This window comes from Aplysia californica, unplaced genomic scaffold (assembly GCF_000002075.1).
Source record: "Aplysia californica isolate F4 #8 unplaced genomic scaffold, AplCal3.0 scaffold00660, whole genome shotgun sequence".
Lineage (NCBI taxonomy): Eukaryota > Metazoa > Mollusca > Gastropoda > Aplysiida > Aplysiidae > Aplysia > Aplysia californica.
The window spans coordinates 302,567-320,849 of record NW_004797930.1 but is presented as its reverse complement, the minus strand read 5'-3'; the positions used below and the strand labels follow the sequence as shown (position 1 = coordinate 320,849).

Sequence of the window (18,283 nt, the reverse complement as noted above, 5' to 3'; positions counted from 1 at the left end):
TCTCTTTCTCTCTCTCTCTCTCTCTCTCTCTCTCTCTCTCTCTCTCTTGAGAAACTGATAATATAGCGCTGGTATGTGTAAAAAGGGACTTCATTTAAAAGATCTCATAATTCAGGACAACTGGTTGTGACTAAACTGCTTCAAGAAGATGAAACTATTCCCCTTGTTCACTTGACATAAAACTTGACAAGACCCTTTACGAAACTGAATTTGTTCTTGTTTTAATCAACCGTCAGTGTGTAAAATGGTGTACGCCTTATGTAACAGATGAAGATCTTAAGCATTCTTCCTGGCTGCAGCTTCGAAGTTCATGGCAGCAGGCCAATGGTAAGCGACCATCGAGTATGTATAATGGTGTTCTTGGCCCCGACTGGGACTGCCAGGCTCTGGTTGTACCTCTAGCCAGTCTACCCTTCAATAGGGATGGCATTCTGACAACCTCCTGCACCTAGATACTAATATAGTCGTCTTGTCGTTATCTTGTCAACCGATACAGTGTATCTAGGCGAGAGAGGGAGTCTGGTGTTTCCGCTGCTCTTTCTTACTTTAAACAAACCGTTGTGCAAGTCAAAAGTGTTTTTATATACTATTTTTCCAAAAGACACTTGACATTAAGGATAGTGTTATAAACCATTGCAGACACAGAGACAAAATGTTACATCTAAAAAGAAGAAGCATTTCTGAATTTGAAAACCTGTATTTTAATGCATATAATACACACCTGGTCCTTCAAACCCCACTTGAAGTGATAGGGTCCAATTTTTTAAAATCAGAAAATGTGCATCTTCCCAACAAGAAAATGTACATTGACATAGTAATCCTAAATTATCGTTTTCGAAACGTCTGATAGCAAAGTACACTGGTACTGGCCAAATCAAAAGCATTTCAGGTAATCTCTGAAAGTTCGGGAGGATTAATATCGTGTGTGACCGTCGCCTGCAGCATCTGCGCCTCATAGAGTTGACGATGTTGAAATTTTGATCTTGTAGGATAGCGTTCCAAGCGTTGTTCAGACTTTGAATCAACAGAGCGTTGTTCTGAGGAACGGGCTACATCTCTTTCATTTGACGCCTGAGAATATCCCACACATGTTCAATCGGGTTCGTGTCGGGTGCTATAGCTGGCCAGGGAGGGATGAAACCGAATTGTTGTTTTGCGAGGTAAGCTTGTGCCACCCTGGCACGATGGGCTGGCGCATTGTCCTGTTGTTAGGTGTAGCCTAGATGGTTCTGCATAAACGGTGCCACATGTGGTTGCAAGATGGTGGCTACGTAGTTGGCGCCATTCAGTGCTGCCGGAACATGTACCAGTGCCGTCCTGTGGTCTGTTGTGATTCCGCCCCAAACCATCACCTGCCCATATCCACGGTTAAGGATTTCATGTACACACTGGTTAGCAAACCTTTCATTTCGATGGCGATATACCTGCACTCGACCATCGTGGCGACCAAGGACAAATCTAGACTCATCCGTGAAAAAAATTTGAGACCACTGCTGTCTTGTCCACGTTACGTGATTGTTAGCCCATAGCAAGCGAGTCTGTCTGTGATGGAGACGTAGTTCGTTTCGCTGTACTTGCATTCTTGCCCTAAAGACAAAATAAGACATAAAAAGTGGGATGTAGACAAGCATGCTGTTATGATAATCACAACAATTTGAAGAAGAAGACGAAGATGATGGTGATGATAACGATTTCGGGGTGTGATCGTGATGATAGTGATAGTTAAGATAGTGACAATGGAGGGTTGCAGGATTAATAAGACTGGAAGTTGTATCGCTCACCCGTTCTTGAAAGGGACACTCATTCAGTTACACTCTGCTCAAGTTGTAACTCAGATGAATATTTTAAAGCTAGATGTAGATGATTTGCACCGAGTGAAATGTATACAGGAAGAAATAAACTTGCCTTATGCCATGTTCCCGGAGCCGACGACAAACCGTCTGTGTGCTCACTGGTTGGTGTTGCGGGAGGATTCTGGCTGAATGCAAAGCAGACTGGAACCTATCCCTCAGGTGGATGGTGGGGATATACTGATCCTGTGCCGGGGTGGTAACCCGCGACCTCCCTGATCTTGGCCGGGCCCTTGTACTTCCTGAGTTCATGTACCTGGTCTGCAGATTGTAGATGATTTCCCTGTTGCTGTCAAAAATCCTTACCCTCCGCCACGGTAACACCTGCTTCGAGATGCCCTACTGCCGCCCTCGCTCATCTGCACTGTGACGCGGAACGATTGAAAGTCGACATTTTTCTAGACTTCTGAAGCTCACAGTTCAAATGCAAACGATGTTTTCGTAAACTTATTACATACCTTTTATAAGTTTTGAAATATGCTACACATTGATAGCAAAGACAACACAGAAGACTCACGGTTGACTGAATAAAAAGTTAACAAATGAAATCATACTAAACACACAGAAGTGAGCGAGCTCACCTAGGTGTGTTGTCAAAATTGATTCAGAAGACAGTAAAACCAACACACTGCACTGAACATAAATATCATCATTGTTCGTTTTGAATTAATAGTATTATGTTCAAAGAAAATATGTCAAGTTTCTTTTGGAAAAATGTGTACCTTTTCCTGGTCCTCGTCAGATATTGACAGACGAGCTTTAATTATTAATCGACAATCAAAGTAGAATAATCCGGGAAATAGTTTAATCATATACTAGAAGAAAATCCTCAGTCATCTTTCAAAGCGCGGAGGATCTCCTATGCTGACAAATGTAAGGTTGATATCATTGTTAAAAAGAGTTTTGTTTTCCTGTATTCTTACAACACCTAAACTACCCCCCCCCCCCTTTTTTTCACAAATTTCACGCACAAACATGTGAACAAATCTTGAAGCAATGACAAATACCGGTCAACCTGTTACATCTTCTTCACCTGTCGGGTCTGGAGCATGCATTGACGACCATGGTATCCCATTTCTTCCTGTTGTCTGTCTTCTTGATCAGCTCGGTTTTTCCCTTTGTGTTATTCGTTGCAAAGCTGTTCAAGCCACCGGTGTGTGTTGTTCTTTGTCTCCCTCTACTTTTCTTTCCATTTACTTTTTCTACACAGCAGCAGATTTTTTTTGGTCCATTGGTCTATTTACATAGCTAAAGAATCTCAGTTGTCTCTATCTAATGGTTCTCATTATAGATCTTTCCCAACCTACCATTTGGAGCTCTTCTCTATTCGTTTTCATCTCCGTCTGTGAGGATTTTAGTGTATTCCTTAATTACTATGATCAATGTGAACATTACTGTTCCATACACCCAACTATTATGACTATGTCTGCTTGTTTGATATGTTTTATTACTGTAACCAGAGTCCACTCGGGCTGACGTTTGTTTTGATATTATTCTCAGATTTGATTCCTCTAGAATAGTCTTGGTTTTTTTTTTCATATTCAATGAATTGACTTGACTTACTGTTACAAAAAGTGTGTGGTTTACTCTGATTTGATACTTGTTATAGTGCGGTCAAAAATTCATGGTGCAACTTTTCCTCAAATATCTCTTTAACGGGTGAATCAGTGTCATCCATAGCAGTTTGTATCAATTTGTCTTAACTAAATCATATTTTTCTAGAACAATTGGGGCTAGATTAAATAACTGTTATTCATAAATTTATGTAAAATACTTGAAATCTCTGTCACACGTAAAATGGTATTGTTCTCAGCATTTCCCGCTTCTCACACACATTTTGATTAAGCATATGGCCTACGTCACAGCTCATCAAAGACAATTTTTACTTGCAAAACTTGCTAGAAGAAATTATTGTTATAGTGAACACATTTTGCACTAATGGCTCTCAAAACATGAGTTCAATAAGCATAGTGTCCTGATTAGAAAAACCTGACGGACCTGCTATTAAAAGCTATATTTCCCCAGCTGTAAACATTTAAAAATCTGTAGAAACTACCCACTTGTATTTTTCTTAGTATTTATAAAGGAATTTTCTAGAATGCAGCTTGCAGGTGTTTACAAAAATGTTGATCTATTAAGACAAATTGATACAAGTCACTGTGCAAAAATTAGAGAACTTATGTTCTCTATGTTTATAGGACGTATTTGAAAATAGTCGCACCACGAATTTTTGACCACACTATAGTTTTACTGTAACTTCGTTTGGAGCCTGAATTTTATACTAGCATAATATAAAAGTAACATGGCTTTCCTTATCAAAACCGACTTTTAAAATTTAGAAGCAGGGAAAGTGTATTTCATCACATTCAAGCAAAAAGTATACATTTTATAACCAGAGCGAAATATTTTCAAAACTGAAAGATGTTATTGTTGACATAACCAGAACATTTCACAAAGATAACATCCTGACTTCGTGAACATAATCTCAACTAAGAACTCTTCAAAAGTATTCACAACTACCCTAACGGATTTTTATCCTTCTAGATTACGAAGATCTGATTTCTTCGATGTCTTCTTGGGGGGAGGGGGGGGGGGGTATAATCCAAAATAATAATGATTTGTTTCCTCTTTTCTAAGTGCCTGAAAACTTTCCTAGGCCACATCAACCACCCCCCCCCCACCCCCATACACACACATACGCACAAAAACACTCACACAAAATCCCCATCCGCTTTTTTTCCGACAGGCTCTGTATACTTCACAAAAACACTCTACTGAAGTTGGATAATCATAATAATACTATAAATGAATAGTATTTGGGTAGCGAAAACTCCTGGTAAACAGCAAGCTCTGTACTCTTAACGATAGATATTTTTAGGTTAAATCAACTTCCCGTGAAGTGTACTGTGTATGATAAAGACATCATCAAATGGGCAGGCCCGATGTTCTTGAAATTCAAGTTTTTGCAAGAGTGAAATGAAAAGCCAGAAAATGGGAGGGGGCGGGATGTCAAACTCTAGGCCCAAGCCTTTCCAAAGTGTTTCAGAGTTTTAATTTGGGAATCACAAAATTGCCCCATGATGCTGAAAGTATAGATTTTCTTCTCAATGACGAGCATAAACAGATACTTAAAAACCAATCATCAGTTCACAAAGCACAAAGCAACATTTTTCAATTGACTTGTTGAAATTATGCAATTGCGTACCGGTACTTTGTCAATGGTCTGAATAAAAGAAACAACGAATAAGTATTCACTGCGACCGAATAACGTCATTTCAAATGATAGTTGGAAGAGGAATAACATTGTAATTAACAGTTGGAAGAGGAATGATTTCGGTATTTTCCCCAGTGATAATTTGTTTTATTGTTCAGACAAGAAACTGATAAATCCTCAGAACAAACAAATTTCAAAGAGTACAACTATATCCTAATCTACTTGTTCTATAAAAGAAAATCGAAGTTGTTATATGTTCTCAGCCTTTAAAACAGTAAGAGTGGCTAGCTTCAATATTAAGATGGTCGTCTCTGCTGATGTTCAAGAAAATTTGGACCTTTTTGTTCACTTTAGGTGCAGAGTTTCATTCAACGTAAAGATCATGGGACCATCATAATATTTTCTGTTCTAAGAAACCACAACACCAATTCATCATTTTGCTCTCAGAGACCACAGGACTATAACATTATCACATGTATTTCATCTGATGTAGCAAATACGAAGAACGACCACATTTCACCGTTACATTTTTTCAAGGGGCACATTAGAACAACAGATACACAGACATGAAGTATACGCAGCAGACTTCAAAGCTGTGTCCACCAATCACCGGTTTGGATTGAAACATTAATTCTAAATGTTTGAGACAAGTAGAGACCCGGGGCCTTGTATTTGAAATCTACTTAAAAAGAGCGGTAACAAAATCGCATGGAGAGGAACAACGGCAGAAGGAAAGAAACTTCATGAATGAAAGACACAGTGGAAGAGACAGATAGATAGATAGATAGATAGATAGATAGATAGATAGATAGATAGATAGATAGATAGATAGATAGATAGATAGAGAGAAACAGACAGACAGACAGACAGACAGACAGACAGACAGACAGATTGAGACAGAGAGAGATAGAGACAGAAAGAGATAGAGAGATCAAGAGAACGAGAAAGAAGCGATAGACAGTCAGAGAGAGAGAGAGAGGGAGAGAGAGAGAGAGAGAGAGAGAGAGAGAGAGAGAGAGAGAGAGAGAGAGAGAGAGATAGAGAGAGAGAGAGAGAGAGAGAGAGAAAATACAACAGCCTTTACCACAACTTTGAAGACATCGTCCTTTGGAGAGATTGCAAGGAGCAATTTAAAAGTATTCTACGTTGTTCTCGTTAAGGAACACCCTACCGTATTCACACTTTGCTGTAGGAACGTTTCAGGGATTCCCTCTGCCTTTTTGTCTAATTGGACTATTTCTCATTACTTACCCTCCCAATTTGATCGTCGCTGTGTAAGTGCACCTCTGTTATTTCAACCTCATGGAGATGGTTTCCAACACAACTTGGCCAATGACTAGCTCTAGTATGCTTGATAAAGACACATATGATATAATTTACAACTTTACAGTATACGCCTTAAAATTTCCCTTAAGTGTCCTTGGACTTGTGTTTAACGTCATCAACGTGGTCGTGTTTCTCAAAATGGGAGTCAACGATTCCGTGTCCGTGTCACTGGTGGCGTTATTCGTCGCTGACTTTGTGTTCTTGCTGCTCCAGGTATATCGTCCTATGGCACTGATGCTCATGAAGTTGGGACTGACACATACGTGGCCTATAATTCCAACTCAAATAGCAACCTTTACAATGTCTTACTTTTCCATATTTTATCTTATTTCCACATTGTTGACCACATACATAGCCCTCGCTAGGTGTCTCTGTGTGGCGTTGGCATTCAGATTTCAACGTATCTTCACCCTAACCCAAGCCCGTATTGTAGTCGTGTCCGTGTATGTCGGCGCTTTGCTGTCTCACATACCTCAGATTCTCACTCAGAGATTAGTTTGGAGGTCCAAAGAAAACACAACAAAACCCATCCTCGTTTTAGAACGAGTAGATAATGATACATTTCAGTGGTTCTCGAAGTTTCACAACATCGTCAACAGGACTTTACTCCCTTACTCCTGCCTCGCAATCTGTATCCTGTGCCTCATCGTCTTAATGATTAAACTAAGGTCCGTCTCACAGTTCCGCGCTAAGGCAACTGGATCAGCCCCGAAGTCGGAATCACAGCATCAACACGGTAACCGTGACAGCAAAGATGACAATCTACCAAACAACAGCTCTTCATCATCAGCGCTCAGCATCAAAGAGATACAGCTCATCAAGGCGGTGTTCCTTCTCTGCGCTGTCTTCGTCTGTAGCGCCTGTGTGAGGGCCGCCTACGCCATTGTTGTGATCTGGATGCCCCAATTTGAAACGGAACAGATTTATCTCAGACTTTACAACTTCTTTAGGGCCGTCATCGCATTTACCATGGTTGTGAATTGTGCTGTTAACTTTATCATATTCTATTATTACAATACCACGTTTAGACGGACCCTGGCATCTTTATTTAAGAAAGCAAACATAAAAATCCGACAGTGACCGATATATGAAATGGGAAGGACCTAGCCACCGACAATATCAATGGATCTGTTTTTCTATCCTCCTCTTCAACAAATTAAAACAATAAAACATACTTTGCTTCATGTAAAAAATCAAGGTCTCCTGAAATGTTTCAACGAAATGCTTGTTGCTAATTTTAGAAATAAATTTGGGCGGGGGGGGGAGGGGGGGGTTGATAATTCTGTAAGTGTTTAGGTTTAACAGGAAACACGTCCGGGTGGATTTAACGTTTTCCGGGGGAAAAGTATGACAAAAGATTCTAGTTTTGAAAAGTGTTTTGTCGAGTCCAGCGTCTTTGAATGTGGTAACGGGGGTGTGTGCTCAAGCAAGACACTGTGACCTCAGTTTTAAATCAGAGCGCGATACAGTGCCAAAACACCACTGGCGTGTTTGTAAAATTGGGTCACAATATGTTTGAATCAGGCTCCTCGTCCATGTTTAAACATTTCTAGTAATAGATATCAAGTCCTAGTTTGTTTCTTTTCTCATTTGTCTTGTTATAGATGAATAAACTAACCATCTATCTTGAATAAAAGTACAGATATTTTCGATTAAAAAGATGGGGGTAGCCAGGTGTCGGAAAAAAATTAGCCAGCAAATAACTGCTAAAAAGTTTGGTGACTTAAAAAGTTTCAACGTTCTGGGAAGCAGCCAGTTTTTTTTTGTGCCTCATCATCTTTAATCAACATTTTGAAAAATAAAATCCTCACAGAAATGCAGGAAAAAAAGTGTTAAGCCAAAAAGAAAAGTACATAAAAATTGACCAAAGGGAGAACAAAATGTAGATTTTATTATATTGACGACCGCTTGTTTCACTCTGCCGTGACACAAATGAGTAGTTTGGTCTGATTCTGTGTATTAGTTAGCACTGGTGTTATCTCTTCAACAATTAATCCATGCATTTTACTTGTACTTGCAATCCAAATTCCCATGTCCAGTTCGACTTAGGATGATCACTATGGCACATAAAATAAAAAAAGATCCATGCCATATCGTCCCGTAAACTAAATTGAACGCCTGTTAGTTTTGTACATATCACAACTGTTTCTATACAGTATAGTCAAGCCGTAATTGCGGTATTGAATGACACAGAATATCATGGCTTTATTCAATCTCTCTGACACTCTGTAGGCCCGGACAACCCCGCAGTGTATTTTTCTTAATAAAAAAGCATAGCGTCGGTCCCCTGATAAAACCGTGAATTCCACAAATTTTCGAAAATTGTTTTTTTTTTTTGTGTATGTGTGCATATTTTGACAGTGCTCGGTGAGATACATGTCCTTCAACGCAAACGTGCAATCTGACGTAATAAGAAAATCGTGAATAAACACCGCGCCCCAAATGTCGCCTGATGAAACCGTGAATCTCACACCTGTGTGGAATTCACGTTCTCATCAGTCGGTTTATGACTCGCGGGGCTGACCGTTGGCGCCGTGAATGCCTCTTTCGACCATTGAAATAAGGGCGGCTACGTTGAACAAACACAATGGTCGATCAGTATTCACGGTTTCCAGGCCAAAGCGTATAATTCATTATGTCGACTGCATGTGTTTTGCGGGAAAACCTCTCTGTCACATGATTAAAATTTGTGTTTCCTGGAGGTAGGACTGGTGTTGTTTCGCAACGACTTTCAAATTCGAATGTGTAATGTGTGTACCCTTTCGGTCGTAGGCTATACAATTTTGATCTAGTTCGTTTGCGAAAAAAAATTTGTCGCAGTAAAGTAAAAACTACAATTATATTTCCGTGTTGTATCTCAATCCAAACTTGTTTGACATTGAAAGCTCACTGATTTGACAACAGAGTTCCCCAACGAGAAAAGGACACTTTTGCGAAGCCCTGCAAAGTGAACCACTTTGGACATCAAAGAAAGCTGCAGAAAATCCAACACGGAAATAATAGAAGAACCAGGCCTCAATGAAAAAAACGTGCCATTCAAAGTACACGATGCGTTGGAGCAGATCAAAGGCACTTTTTTAAACATCCGAGAGAGAGAGAGAGAGAGAGAGAGAGAGAGAGAGAGAGAGAGAGAGAGAGAGAGAGAGAGACAGAGAGAGAGACAGAGAGAGAGAAAGAGAGAGAGAGAGAGAGAGAGAGAGAGAGAGAGAGAGAGAGAGAGAGAGAGGGAGAAGGAGAAGGGGGGGGGGCAGCACTAAGCAATACAAAATGAGTCTATTTTAAAAAACAACAACTAATGAACTGAAACCCAGATGTGATTGCTCAACCAAATCAAATGACTACTCACTATTAAAAGACATCGCCAGAACAACTTTCTTTGTCTTTGTTTGACCTTTGACTTGGGGAGACAGAAAGACCTATGTTAACGGTCTTCTCATCACGAAAGAGCTGAAGAAAGACGCACACCTGGGTTTATTATCTGAAACAGAGTGACCATAAGATCAAAGTTTGCAGGATGTTGATATCTATGACCGGGCTCATTTGTCCTGGAAGAGCCCATGCCTGTTTCATCATCGCCTGGCTCACACGTACGGACAATCACTTTCCACTTTTCCCTACCCTGGGCTAACTTCTTCATATTATTTTTCAAAAGTGTCTCCCCTTTTCTGTTCATCATTCTTGCGACTTTTCGACAGGTTCCACATGACGTACCCTTGATCGTTTAACTTGTGGACTCCAAGTTAAAACTTTCTTTGTTATGTAGCTGCCTGATTTCCGCATGGTATGCTCAGTCCAATCCATCCCCACAGCTTTCTTCTGTTTGAAATTTTCTGCTTAATACTTCCTGTTTTATGACTTTGTCCACCTGATCCTGAGGAACTTCCTCCGGCACTTGTTCATGACTACCAGCACTTTGTAGAGAGTGCTTTAGAAGAGCCCAACCCAGCTGCACCACCAACGATCCACAAGGGGCGTGCAAGCCAAGGAGTTTCTGTTCACATCTGAAGGTTCCCTCCCACTATTGCCAGCAAAGCTCCTGGAAAACTATATCTTGATCCCTGATTCTGTAATTTGTCGGAGCTTCATTGGTTTTACGAAACAGCCTGCACAGGTCAGGGACAATCTGCCGTGTAAATCAGATTACTTAAATATGAACTAAATGAAAAGAACATGTCGATCTAAGAGCCAAAAAAGATCAATTTGAATTGTACGTGAGTTTTGAGTCTTGACAACGTTAGCCAGGCTAAGTGGGAATCTCACATGTCAGTAAAGAAAATGACAAAGAAAGGGTACGCCGAGGATAAAAACTTTGCTCTTGTTTCGCTCATTCTGTAATTTCATACTCAGTTTTAAATTGGTCTTTTGTATAACAGTATTGCGTGCTTTCGTTTATTTTTAAAGATACCAAGGCCTCTAATAAGAGAAAACACACTGTCGAATACCGTGCATACAACATCGCGTTTCACAAAGCTTACTGATGAAGTCGTGAATTCCACGACTGCGTCAGGCGAGATTCGATACGAAAATCGTGAATCCCACACTTTTTCTAAAAAATGACCATCTACGGGAAAAAGTGTACTACAGTATCATTTCTGAAAGGTAATTGACTAGATTGATCCATTGTTTATTTCTTGAACGCCAAATGACGGAGAAAATCAGTTTTTTCCCTCTCCTGTAAAATTTGCTTCGTGTGGAATTCACGATTTCTTCAGGCGACCGACGATAGACTACCAGAGAAGACAGATTAGATAGTGTTATGTGTGTGCAAAATATTTAATTTCTGTTTGTTTTTTTCTTCCCCATGTGAATGATCGTGAACGCGAAAAGCATCATATAGCCAGTCCAAGAATTCGAATCGATGTATCACAGAAACAAAGTAACGGGGCTTTATATGAGGAGTCCACGGCAAAAACAGACAATGGCACATAATTCAAATTGCCTGGAAACCAATTTTAAAAGAATGCCGACTTACAACTTCATGTATGTTTGACTGATCGTTTGTTATTGTTTCACGACACGGTGGAATCAAGCAGTCGTCATTTTTTTTTCGGGGGGGCATTTTGATTTATTGGTATAATTGTTCATTTTGCCTGTTAATTTGTCTTGTTTTGATGAAAAAAAATCCGTGTATCTTGAATGGAAACTGGATTATTTCCGATTGAAGGATGTGTAGGTTGCACTGCCTAGTGTCTGAAGTAAAATTCGAGAGAAAATGGCTGACAAAATTTAGTGACATCCAAAGCTGTAGTGTTTTTTGGAAACTACAGTTTACATGTGTATGACTTTGATCAATGTTTTTCACTAAAATCCAAGCAAGAATGTGTTTTAAAGAAAGTGGACATAAAACATGTTGAGCCCACAACAAAAGAGAAAAAAAATTGATAAAAATTGCCAAATAGGTAAAAATTTTGATTTTTTAAATTCCATTATTTTGACAAGGGCCTGATTTCACCTCAGTGCCTCAAACTTGTGTCAAAAATAATAAGCCAACAGTCGAACAGGGACAAAATCTGAGTCTGAGAAAGCTTTTACGGTTGATTTTCTTTTGATTTCCATTGCATGACTTAGCCCTATTTTCCTTTGGACTCATCATACGCAGAGCCTTACCACAGTGGATTACGGGTCGGAAAAAGTAATAGGGAAAAAACAAACACTCTCAGAAACTGTGAATTTGTTTAGAGTTACCTTTTTAAGGGGTGATTCGTTGATTATGTAAAGGCTGGTTTTAAATTGGCGATTTTTTGTCGTTTTATTGTCTCCGGATTTTTGTATGTTTTATAATACTCCAATCACTTGTAAATCTAAAAAGTGTTTATTCTTTGTGTTACAATCACCATCTTTCAGATTTTCTGACCTAGAACTTTCATTTTGTCTATTATGTAACAGAATGTCGTTTTTTTCAAAACTTCATTTTAGGTGTTTTTTTCTCATCTACTTTTTTTTTCTTTGTGAATCCGATGAAATTTTCAGGGCTTGTTATTCGTGCCATAACTAATTTTATACAGGTGGAAAATAAATTCGATACATTCATGAGTGAGTTACATGGATGAATATGTAATCGAATTCAGATGCATGAGGGGGTAGGTGAGTTATCTATCTCTAAGTTTTTTTGCTATTCAAGATATCCAAGATCCCAACTGTATGAAATTTAGGTTTGAGCATGTCAATCAATGTACCAAATTTGGTTGGTAAATAAACAATCCTTTTTAATTTATGAAAGCTATATATTTTCAATATGGTGGCCGTTACCATGACAACTGTAGACTTAAACAATAAAAAATAAAGTTACGTTTTACATAATATGTTTTCCTGTTATACCTCCTTGCATAAGGCTTTATCTAAAAAGGCCATAGTTACCGAGATAGGTTTATAAACGAGCCCCCCCCCACTCTTAAGATTGAATCGACCAGTCTACATTAAGCTTACATAATCAGTGCTTGTGACTGCTTATGAGAATGGCCTAAAAGAGAAAAGGCGTGGGAGGGGGGGTCTTTAAAAAATGAAATGGCAATGAAACACTAACTTTTCTTGTGTTTTGCTCACTGCTCCCGTTCGTGCAAATTTTAGGCCTGTGTCTATGAGTGAATTTGACTGCGAAGAGGTTCCCAAATCATGAAAGGGAAGCAGGCAGTGATTCGTTGATTATGTAAACGTTTCGATGTTGATATGTTCAAGTTTGTTCCGTTCGTGAGGGACAAAATAGAAGCCATGAGTAGACATTGTTATATTTTATCACTTTACATCTCTTCGTTGTTTTCTTATATTGCCTCAGGCGGTTTTGTTGCTGACTTGTGCACAATACATAATTACTGAGCAGCCTTGGGGGCGGAGAGCTGAGGGTGGACGCCATGAGCAGACATTGTTGTATTATCTAACTCTCATATCGCCACCTTAGAAGTTATATCTGCTCAGTACCTAGTTTTGAGAAATTTGACGTGAGGTGATTGTGTGTATATGTATGTGTGTGTGTGTGTGATAGAACTTTCTCGTTTGTTTAAATAAACCAGATAATGTGTTGTTTTTCACGGTTTTTGTCGTCGTACTGAGCACAAATCGAACAGTTTGAGACCGGAGAGTTTGGTGAATCAGTGAATTGGTCACTGAAAAAGAAAGAAGTTCATTTCGACCCTTTTTTGGAGTTCACTTGACCTAATACACACATCCGAGATCTCCACTAAACGTGGGGCTACATTTAGGGCACCATGACGTCACGCATGAATGACACTTTTAATTAACTTTTTATAAGAATAAGGCGGAGCTTGGGGGAGGGGGTGTCTTCCATTTCTTTTAATAAATTCATTTGTCTCGTATCCATTTATCGGGAGTTAAGTTAATGATCTCTTTCATATTATAAGATAATCATTGACATTTGAGTGAGTAGGTATAATAATATCTTTATCTTTATGATGGAATAATGAAAAAAATAATATGTATAACAATCATTTGGCATATTCGTTAGTTTTTTTTTATTATGATTTATTAGGGTTTTTTTGGGGGGTATAGCATTTATTCCCTATGATTAACCCCCCCCCCCCCTCTCCCACTCCCCCCGCTCCCACAAGCAGTCCTGGGAGTTGCAGAACTTAATTTTACTCTGAACGGAAGAATAGAAAAAAAAGAATTAAGTTAGAAGCTGTGTACATACTAAAATACTGACATGATGGGGCCCATAATGGCAAGCTTATAACATTTCAAAACCTGATTCAACACAGTTACAATTATAGCCAAAGAGATATTAGCGTCCATCTTCGATAGCATTGATGCGCAAGGGTAGAGAAACAAAAAACATCATAGACAACCCAAATTAAATAATTATCTATCTGAGATTTGAACTTGTGCCATCCAATTTGCTCTCCAGCACAATAAAGTAATTCTGCGCACTAATCTGACAGTGCATTGTAAATTATTCACAGTTATATCCAAACTTTGTTTAAGACCTCTTAGTTCATTCTTCTTGCGACCTGTGAATATGTCAACATAATCTAAACGTTACATCGTCCCATCTCATGTATTTATTATGTAAACCTGTAAGTCATCTTTTTGTTTGTGATTTTTGTCACGGGTGTTAATGTTTTGTTTCAATTTAAGGAGTAAAAACATAGAAAGTAATGGAGAGAGAAAACAGAACGAGAGAGAAAAGGAAAAAGGGAGACAGGGAGAAAAGAAGGTACAGAGAAAGATTTTTTAGAAAGAGTATGAAGTGGGAAAAAAGAGAGAGAGAAAGAAAGTGTGAGAGACAAAGACAACAAAGAGGTGTGTGTGTTTGTGTGTGTATGTGTGTGTGTGTTTGTGTGTGTGTTGTGTGTGTACGTGTGTGTGTGTGTGTGTGTGTGTGTGTGTGTGTGTGTGTGTGTGTGTTTATGAGTGTATGTTTGTGTGTTTTGGGTATGTGTGAGTGTGTGAGTGTGTGTGAGTATGTGTACACACAAATACACACACACACACACACACACACACACACACACACACACACACACACACACGCACGCACACATACACGAATAGTAAGAGAGAATGAGAGAGAAAAGAAAGTAGAGGAGGACAGAGAAAAGGATAGAGGGGAGAAAGAGAGAGAGAGAGAGAGAGAGAGAGAGAGAGAGAGAGAGAGAGAGAGAGAGCGAGAGAGATTACTGACTGTAGAATATATTAGTATATTACTATACAAACTCATTCCGTGTTGCGTGAACTGAGATCGAGAGGAGGGCTCTCGTGGCCTAGAGGTTAAGGCATGGCCGTCGTGATACTCATGTTATAACGAAGGCCATGGTTAAGGTGCTGGCCTCTCTCTCAAAAGTTCCGGGTTTGAATCCGAGTAGCGAACGAACAATTATCTTCTCTAGAATTGTCTCCTTTCACCTTCTTTCCTGCTCTCTAGCAATGTTCTGTCGTCTGCTTTCGTCTCCTCTTTCTGCCCCCACTCCCTCACCTCCTTTGCCCCCTCCTCTGGACCCCTGACTCTTTCTGCAACATTTCTACTGCAACTCCTTGGCTCCTTCTTACTGCTGTCTTTCATCCACACCCCTGATCTTCTGGTAGGAAAGATCTACACCTAGCTTTCTCGGACAAAGGCGAAAAATCTCGGAGGGCCCGTGTGAAAGTTGCGCAAGTTAAAGATCCCTTAGTGGTCTAAAAATCGATAAGGGTATGCTTCGGCCGCCACCCGTACAAAATTCAAAATTCCCTACCAAGTGAAAAAGTTGAATGTGTCCTGCACGCTCATATGACCTCATGCAGCTGCGAGCGCCGTAAAACACTTACCAAAAAAATGAGATTGAGAGAACGTCACTGACGACAGCATAGCTTTAACCTTAGTAAGTAAAATCCTGTCTTAATATACGAGTATCTACAACATCAAAAAATAAAAACTTGTTATAAACAGTACACAGAAAATGGAAGAAATACGATGGAAGAGAATTATTTTGTCATCCTTTAGTCTTCGAGAACTCCTTGGCGCAATGTCTACTGAAGATTTCATCTCTTTCAAAACGTAAAACAGGAATAGATACTCACGTATTTAATTTTAGATTTAGCCATCTGTGGTCCGTAAAAGTGAGTAACAACCTCCACCTTAAACTGTATCTTTAATAAGTTAAAAGCGTCTCTCGTTCACAATTTGTCCCTATGGAGAGTATAGATGCTGGGTGTGTGCACAAGGGCAAATACGATGGGAATCGTTTACCAAAGTATGATCTTCGACTCCTAGTACAGAGGTGCTACTGTAAGTCCTTTGTTAAAGAGGCAAGCAGCCACCCAACCTCGAAAAAGCTCCAAATAGTGTTGATAAGGTAGTCAACATTTACAAAGACTCAAAATTGTGTTACAGATATATATTATGTAGCCTAGCGTACAGATGTAAACTTCGCGCTAGCAGCTTTTCCAGAAATAAAGTTCATTACGGTTACAACCAAACAAACTAATAGCAAAGTAACACATCTACCAATCCCTGACAAAAATTTAAGAAATCAAATTATTTTGAAAACAAGACGTTTTTCTGGATAGTAAATCCGTTCTGGCACGATTACAGGTTGAACTTAAACACATACAATTTTAAAAAATATGACAACATTGAAATAAGAAGCATCTTGTTGAAAGACAATGTGAGACTGATTTTTTCCGCATCAAAAGAATAGCTTTTATCACATATTAATATTTTGTTGATAAAATTAATACAAACAAATCTACCGATATCATCAGCTACTGCACCTTTTCTCTCTTTCAAATTCCTAACTGTTGGGCTATTTAAATCTATTTTTTCACGCTGCGCTTTGTAAGAGAAGTCAGAGTCTGTCTAAAGGAAGTATTGTAATGGTAGAATATGATAAAGTTAACTGCACAATTCACAACCATGAAAGCTCCAATGATTTCCATACAGATGGCGTAAAGACTGCGGTATCTCGGCTCTGTTTCAAGTTGGGGCATCCACACCACAGCTATCCCAAGGGCGGCCCTCAAAGAGGCGCTACAGACGAAGATAGCGCAGAGAAGAAACACCGCCTTGATGAGCTGTATCTCTTTGATGCTGAGCGCTGATGGAGAAGAGCTGGTGATCTGTTCTTTCTCAGCATTATTGTCTAATTCATGTTTACCATGTGAAAGTCTTGGGTCTGGCTTCGAGGCTGATCTGGTTGCGTTAGCGCGGAACTGTGAGACTGACCTCAGTTTAACTGTTAAGACGATGAGGCACAGGATGCAGATTGCGAGGCAGGAGTAAGGTAGTAAAGTCCGGTTAACGATGTTGTGAAGCTTCGAAAACGACTCAAACGTATCGTGATCTACTCTTTCCACAACGAGGATGGCTTTTGGTGTGTTTACTTTTGACCGCCAAACTAATCTCTGACTGAGAATCGGAGGTATGTGAGACAGCAAAGCTCCGATATACACAGACACAACTACAATACGAGCTTGGTTTACGGTGAAGATACGCTGAAATCTGAATGCTAAAGCCACACACAGACACCTAGCAAGGGCTATGTATGTGGTCAACAGTGTGGAAATGAGATAAAATATGGATATGTAAGACGAGGCAAAGGTTGCTATTTGTGTTGGGTGTACGGACCAGGTGTGAGTCAGTCCTAACTTCATGAGCATTTGTGCTATAGGGCGATATGCCTGGAGCAGCAAGAACACAAAATCAGCGACGAATAACGCCACCAGTGACACGGACACGGAATCGTTGACCCCAATTTTGAGAAACACCGCTGTGTTGATGACGTTAAACACAAGTCCAATGACGCTTATGGGAAAAGACAAGCCGTACACGACAATAGGTTGGATTATGTCGAATGCATCGTTACCAAGTATAATACTGGAGCTAGTCATTGGCCAAGTTGCGTTTGAAAACATCTTGATGAACTTGAAATAGCAGAGGTGCAGTGACTCAGTGATGCGTAGACCGTGAGGTTAATGAGAAATAGTCCGACTGGACAAAATGGCAGGGGAATCTCTAAAACGCTCCAACTATAGATTATGAATGCGTCTCTATGGTTCTAGAAGGGCGAAAATCATTATTATGTTAAACTTTGTCTCAGTTTGAGTTGTATGACTTTCAATAAATATAATTACAAAGTCAACATGTATAGGTGCAAATGAAAATATCACTACCGTGCTGGTCTGTGAATAGAGGCAGCTTTGTTAGAAACAGATACTTTAAAGACGGTCTCGTGATCTTAATGTTGATCTGAAGTCTGTGGCACGTTAAGTTTAAAGTTTCCAGAACATCAGCACAGATGAAATCAATGTTGACAAAGAGCCGCCTCCACTGCTTTATGGGCTGTGAAAATATAATAACATCATATTTTCTCATTGACCGGGGAGATATGGAGTTTTTTCATTCTTCAGAATTGGTCCTGGTGGTTTTCTGAGTTCAGATCTACTTTTTTAAAAACTAGAAATG

At 39.5% G+C, this 18,283-nt stretch overlaps 1 protein-coding gene across 1 annotated transcript; it reads right to left on the bottom strand.

Moving 5' to 3' along the window:
• Positions 1 to 16,635: 16,635 nt before the first annotated feature.
• LOC101860603 lies at positions 16,636 to 17,709 on the bottom strand. Its single transcript, XM_005108107.1, has one exon. It carries the CDS (start codon positions 17,707 to 17,709, stop codon positions 16,636 to 16,638), a length of 1,074 nt encoding a protein of 357 aa, XP_005108164.1.
• Positions 17,710 to 18,283: the final 574 nt, after the last annotated feature.

Bases quoted from the DNA above. Each gene is read 5' to 3' on its own strand.
- LOC101860603 (XM_005108107.1), bottom strand. From the start codon at position 17,709: ATGACTAGCTCCAGTATTATACTTGGTAACGATGCATTCGACATAATC.